A 6492-nucleotide genomic window follows, 5' to 3' on the forward strand; every position below is an offset into this window, starting at 1 on the left:
GGAATATAATAAAGCTCGGCTATGTTGGCCAGGGATTGGGGCAATTGTGAAGGCAGAAGTTCCTTTTCCAACTTGCCATACCTATCTTGGCTTGTGAAGGGCAGAAGCAACAGAAAGAGCACAGCCCTGGAAGCTGGAATTGGGCTCTTATCCTGGCTTTGCGACCGTGGGCAAGTAACTCTGGTCCTCACTTTCCACTCCTGTAAAACTAACTTTGATACCTGTTTTTTTCCCTCCTACTTGGGCTCTGTGAGCCCCATGCATCCACTTTGACAATCTTTCTGTCCCACAAGGGGCTCAGCCTCAATCCCTATTGTATGGATGAGGTAACTGAGGTCCAGAGAAGGGACATGCCCAAGGTCACACAGCAGACAAGTGGCTGAGCCAGAATTAGAATCCAGGCCCTTCTGACTCCCCACTAGGTCACATTGGCACTCCCTAAATTGATAGCACTGATCAAAGGCACAGCCTTTCCATCACTTAGTTGACCCCTCACATACTTTTATTGCTAAATTGTACTTTCCAGGAGCTTAGTACAGTGCTCTGCACATAGTTAGCGCTCAATAAATACGATCGAATGTATGTACGGTGCCCGGATATGGTGGTGAGGCAGAGAACAGGGCTGAGTTTGGGGCTGCTTTTCGGAGGAATGGGATGTGGTAAAAACTTGGATTTTTCTTTCATGGAACTCCTTATTTCCCCACGTCCCCCACCGTCCTGTGCAAGACTGCAGTTGCCTGAGGTAGCTTCCTTTCCAGATGCGTTGAACAGCTGCTCTGGTGGGGCAAAAACAGCTTGTTTCCGTGAGCTCCAGGCTGGATAGGTGCTAGATGGGCAGGCCAGGATAATCCCCTGCTTTAACAAAGACACGCCCGGGGCTCAGCAGAGAGAGAAGGAAGTGGGGCAGACGGACACTTTAATAGTCGACTCCTTTTTATAAACAGGGATGGAGGGTTAGGCGATGCTGCCGGCATTGGAGGCGATCCTGGGCCACAGGTCGGCACATTCCTTCGCCACGGGGCCTGTGATGGCCGAACCTGGCAGGAGAGATTGGGGAGGGGGTTCGGCTTCTGAGTGCCCCGTCCCCCCCGCAACAGCCCTCCCCTCCCGCCCCAGCCCCTCACCTTTCATCTCGCCTTTGTTGTTCACTATGACTCCCGCGTTGTCTTCGAAATAGAGGAACACCCCGTCTTTTCTCCGGTATGACTTCCGCTGCCGTATTACCACCGCGGGATGCACTGCAGAGGGGCAGAGGCAAGTCGGGTCAGCAACAATCGGCCCCCGACAGACTCACTCCAAACCCAGCAGCAGCGGCGGCGTGGGGTAACGGTTAGAGCCCGGCCCTGAAAGTCAGAAAGTCACGGATTCTAATGCCCCCCCTCCACCGCTTGTCTGGGTGACCTCGGCCAAGTCACTTCACTGGGCCTCGGTTACCTCACTGAAAAAGAGGATTGAGACTGTCAGCCCCATGTGGGATAGGGACAGCGTCCAGCCCTGTATGCTTGTACCCACCCCAGCGCTGAGTACGGTGTCCGGCACATAGGGGGTCCAACCCCCAAGGGAAAATTCAACCCCACAATCCCTAACCAAAGGGCACCTCTATTCAAGCCAACCCTCCAAAGTCAAGAATCAACTACAGGAGGCAGTTCTGACAATAATATTTTTATTAAGCGCTTAAAAAGTGCAGAGCACTGTTCTATGACACCAAGCAGAACTGTAACCTCCTGGCCCTCACCATCACTAACTCGGGGGAATCTTGCTTTTTGGGCCAACGGCAAAGCATAATTTGAGTGGACATTTATCCGACCCCCTTTGGTCCTTCCTCTAGCCTACATGCCAACCCAGAACTCAAGACCCCTCCAGCCTGAAGCAGGGAGGCGGCATAACCTAGTGGAAAGCAGCCTGGCCTAATGGATAGAGCACGGGCCTAGAAATCAGAAAGCCCCGGGTTTTTATTCCCGCTCTGCCACTTGTCTGGGTGTGACCTTGGGCCAGTCACTTCTCTGCACCTCCGCGACCTTATCTGTAAAACGGGGGTAAGACTCAGGGCAGGGACTCTGATTATCTCGTCTCTACCCCACCGTTTAGAACAGAGCATGACAAACACCATAAAAAGAGTGAGGAGACGTGGGTTCTGATCTCAGTTGGACTTCCATGGGCAAGTCGCTTTATTTTTCTGTGCCTCACCTGACTGCAAAAATGGGGATAAGATGCTGGTTCTCCCCCACCCCACCCGCCGCTTAAACAAGGCCCATGTGGGACAGGAAGTGGTTACAGATTGTATACAAAGTGGTTGGCCAAAAAAAAAAGTTATTATGGACCAGCACAGTCTTTGGGGGGCCCCGGCTGCACCCCCCATCCTTACCCTTTTTCCGGAGCTCTGGTTTTCCTTTCTTGACGGTGGCCATCACCATGTCGCCCACACCAGCTGCGGGAAGCCTGTTCAGTCGCCCCTTGATCCCTTTCACGGAGATGATGTACAGGTTCTTGGCGCCTGTAACAGAGGGACCCCCAAGTTGCTGTCATTTCCCCACCCACTCAGCCACTGGGCCATTAGGCCACCGCCAGCTTGTCCCACCGCCGATTGAAGTAAAGCAGCACAGGTTGCTGTTCCTTCACCCAAAAGCGACGTCTCTTGCTCTGCCCTTTCGTGACGACTCATCGGGCCACGGGGTTCAGGCCAGGCGAGTGCTTTTGGAAGGGTTTAGGGATCCCAAGATGCCCCCTCTGCCCAACAAAGCACCGCTCCTCGGCTCTAAGGCCCTGACTCACCTGTATTATCCGCACAGTTGATCACGGCCCCGACGGGGAGGCCCAGGGAGATGCGAAATTTCGCTCCGGACGACCCTCCACGTCCTAGGGGGGGGCAAAAGAAAAGTCACAGATCGCCTCGTCCTGCGGGCCACTAATTCGGCAAACAAGCTCGCTTCATTCATTCAATTTTGTTGAGCGCTTACAGTGTGCCAAGCACTGTACTACGCGCTTGGGAAAGGACAACACAACACATATTCGTGCCCACGGTGAACTCAGTCTCACTCCTCTGCCCCATCAAGGAGGGCTCCCTTCCTCCACCTCCATTGATTCAATCGCGTCTATTGAGCGTTTACTGGGTGCAAACCACTGTCTTAAGTGCTTGGGAGTCAGAGGTCGTGGGTTCTAATCCTGGCTCCGCCACTTGGCAGATGCGTGACTTTGGGCGAGTCACTTAGCTTCTCCGTGCCTCAGTTACCTCATCTGTAAAATGGGGATTAAGACTGTGAGCCCCACGGGGGACAACCCGATTACCTCGTATCTACCTCAGTGCTTAAAACAGTGCTTGGCACAAGGTAAGCACTTAGCAAGTACCATTATAATTCTTAAGAGCAGCATGGCAAATCACTTCACTTCTGTGCCTCAGTTACCTCATCTGTATCTACCTCAGCGCTTAAAACAGTGCTTGGCACAAGGTAAGCACTTAGCAAATACCATTATTATTCTTAAGAGCAGCATGGCAAGTCACTTCACTTCTGTGCCTCAGTTACCTCATCTGTAAAATGGGGATTAAGACTGTGAGCCCCACGGGGGACAACCCGATTACCTCGTATCTACCTCAGTGCTTAAAACAGTGCTTGGCACAAGGTAAGCACTTAGCAAGTACCATTATTATTCCTAAGAGGAGCATGGCAAGTCACTTCACTTCTGTGCCTCAGTTACCTCATCTGTAAAATGGGGATTAAGACTGTGAGCCCCACGTTGGGACAACCCGATTACCTTGTATCTACTTTAGCGTTTAGAACAATGCCTGGCACATAGTAAGCGCTTAACACCATTATCATTATTCTTAAGAGAATCGTGGCAAATCACTTCACTTCTCTGTGCCTCAGTCCCCTCACCTTAAAATGGGGATTAAGACCGTGACCCTACCTTGTATCTACCCCAGCATTTAGAACAGTGCTTGACACATAGTAAGCGCTTAACGAATACCATCAATATTTCCCTCCATCTAGACTGTGAGATCGTTGTTGGATCGTCTGTTGCCGAATTGTACTTTTCAAGCGCTTACTACGGTGTTCTGCACACAACAAATAGGATTGAGTGAATAATAGTAATAATAATGACGGCATTTGTTAAGCGCTATGTGCCCAGCGCTGTTGTAAGCGCTTAGTACAGTGCTCTACACACAGCAAATACGATTGAATGAATAATAGTAATAACAATGGCATTTGTTAGGCGCTATGTGCCCAGCACTGTTCTATGCGCTGAGCACTGTCGTAAGCGGTTATTATAGTGCTCTGAACACAGCAAATACGACTGAATAGCAATAATAACGATGGCATTTGTTTAGCGCTTACTATGTGCTCAGCACTGCTGTAAGCGCTTATTACAGTGCCCTGCAAAGAGCAAATACGACTGAATGAATAATAGCAATAATAATGATGGCATTTGTTTAGCGCTTACTATGTGGCTAAGCACATACTAAGCAGCGTGGCTCAGTAGAAAGAGAACGGGCTTGGGAGTCAGGGGTCATGGGTTCAAATCCCAGCTCCGCCACTTGCCAGCTGTGTGATTTTGGGCAAGCCACTTCACTTCTCTGGGCCTCAGTTCCCTCATCTGTAAAATGGTGTTTAAGATTGTGAGCCCCACATGGGACAACCTGATCACCATGCATCCTCCCCAACGCTTAGAGCAGTGCTTAATAATAATAGTAATGGCATTTGTTAAGTGATTACTATGTGCAGAGCACTTGGGACATAGTAAGCGCTTAACAAATACCAAGATTATTATGTGCCCAGCATTGTTGTAAAGGCTGAGCACTGCTGTAAGCGCTGAGCACTGTTGTAACAGCGCTCTGCACACAGCAAATACGATTAAATGCCTAACAGCAATAATAATGATGACATTTGCTTGGCGCTTACTATGTGCCCAGCACTGTTACAAGCACTGAGCACTATCCTTGGGGCTCCTTAATAATAATGATAGCATTTATTAAGCGCTTACTGTGTGCAAAGCACTTTTCTAAGCGCTGGGGAGGTTACAAGGTGATCAGGTTGTCCCACAGGGGGGTCACAATCCCCATTTTACAGATGAGGGAACTAAGGCCCAGAAAAGTGAAGCGACTTGCCCGAAGTCACCCAGCTGACAATTGGCAGAACCGGGATTTGAACCCATGACCTCTGACTCCAAAGCCCGGGCTCTTTCCCTTCCCTCCCTTCCTCTCCCCCTCTCCACCCCCCTCATCTTACCGCCTTCCCTTCCCCACAGCACCTGTATATATGTATATGTTTGTACACATTTATTACTCTATTTATTTATTTTACTTGTACATATCTATTCTATTTATTTTCTTTTGTTAGTATGTTTGGTTTTTTTTCCTCTGTCTCCCCCTTTTAGACTGTGAGCCCAATGTTGGGTAGGGACTGTCTCTATATGTTGCCAATTTGTACTTCCCAAGTGCTTAGTACAGTGCTCTGCACATAGTAAGCGCTCAATAAATATGATTGATTGATTGATTGATTGATTTCCACTGAGCCACGCTGCTTCCTTCATGGAGGTGTGAGCCCACTGTTGGGTAGGGACCGTCTCTATATGTTGCCAACTTGTACTTCCCAAGAGCTTAGTACAGTGCCCTGCACACAGTAAGCGCTCAACAAATACGATTGATTGAAACATTTATGGACAAACATGACCCTGGGACCCGTTGGGTTAGGGGATGCCCTTCTTCCGACAGACCCCATCTTTCCCACCTTAATCATAAGGGTCCCCCCAACTTGTACTTCCCAAGCGCTTAGTACAGTGCTCTGCACACAGTAAGCGCTCAATACGACTGAATGAATGAAAAGGCCCGGATACCACGGCCGTCCCGCCATCATCATCATCATCATCAATCGTATTTATTGAGCGCTTACTGTGTGCAGAGCACTGTACTAAGCGCTTAGGAAGTACAAGTTGGCAACATAGAGAGACAGTCCCTATCCAACAGTGGGCTCACAGTCTGTTCTCTGGCCGGCTCCCTCGGGGGATCACCCCAACACCCTGAAGGGACCCTCGGCTCCCCCATCCCGCCCCTCCCCAGGCCGCCATGACCCCCAGAGCCGCGGATGGCGGCGGATTGTCCGGCGACCCCCCATCATGGCCTCACCTCGCTTCGACATCTTGGAAGGCGCAGAGAGAAAGAAGGAGGAGTCGCGAAGGATGCCGGGATATGGCCCCCACTGTCCCCGCCCACTCACTCTCCACGTGACCCCAGAGGGCGCGCGCGCATGCGCACCCCGATACGGCGCCCCGTCCCTTGTCACGTGACGCGGGTCGGCCCGCCCGGCTGCGGCGCCGCCTGCAGGCGAAACTGGGAAGCGGAGGCGTGGCAGAATTATTCCTGAAATTGCGAATCTTTACTTCTTCATTCATTCCTTCATTCATTCCTTCATTCATTCCTTCATTCATTCATTCAATCGTTATTATTATCCTCCTAAGGAAATAAAGCGTCACAATTTCAGGATCATGATTATAATTATC

At 50.4% G+C, this 6492-nt stretch overlaps 1 protein-coding gene and 1 non-coding gene across 2 annotated transcripts; both read right to left on the reverse strand.

Annotated features, from left to right (window-relative positions):
* Nucleotides 1-887: 887 nt before the first annotated feature.
* RPL23 (ribosomal protein L23) lies at nucleotides 888-6193 on the reverse strand. Its single transcript, XM_038753924.1, has 5 exons — nucleotides 6119-6193; nucleotides 2773-2856; nucleotides 2366-2494; nucleotides 1125-1238; nucleotides 888-1037 (listed from the first exon to the last, which is right to left on the reverse strand). Exons 1-5 carry the CDS (start codon nucleotides 6129-6131, stop codon nucleotides 955-957), a joined length of 423 nt encoding a protein of 140 aa, XP_038609852.1. The 5' UTR covers nucleotides 6132-6193; the 3' UTR covers nucleotides 888-954.
* LOC119935438 lies at nucleotides 2568-2704 on the reverse strand. The gene has a single exon (XR_005453322.1). It is a non-coding gene; the product is annotated as a small nucleolar RNA SNORA21 (small nucleolar RNA).
* Nucleotides 6194-6492: the final 299 nt, after the last annotated feature.

The sequence above is a fragment of the Tachyglossus aculeatus genome, chromosome 11, assembly GCF_015852505.1.
Source record: "Tachyglossus aculeatus isolate mTacAcu1 chromosome 11, mTacAcu1.pri, whole genome shotgun sequence".
NCBI lineage: Eukaryota > Metazoa > Chordata > Mammalia > Monotremata > Tachyglossidae > Tachyglossus > Tachyglossus aculeatus.

Excerpts from the sequence above, each read along its gene's own strand:
- RPL23 (XM_038753924.1), bottom strand. Across the intron at positions 2,495-2,772 it reads CAACTGTGCGGATAATACAG|GCGCCAAGAACCTGTACATC; the intron begins GTGAGTCAGGGC and ends CCTCTGTTACAG. Across the intron at positions 1,239-2,365 it reads ACCAGAGCTCCGGAAAAAGG|TGCATCCCGCGGTGGTAATA; the intron begins GTAAGGATGGGG and ends GCCCCTCTGCAG.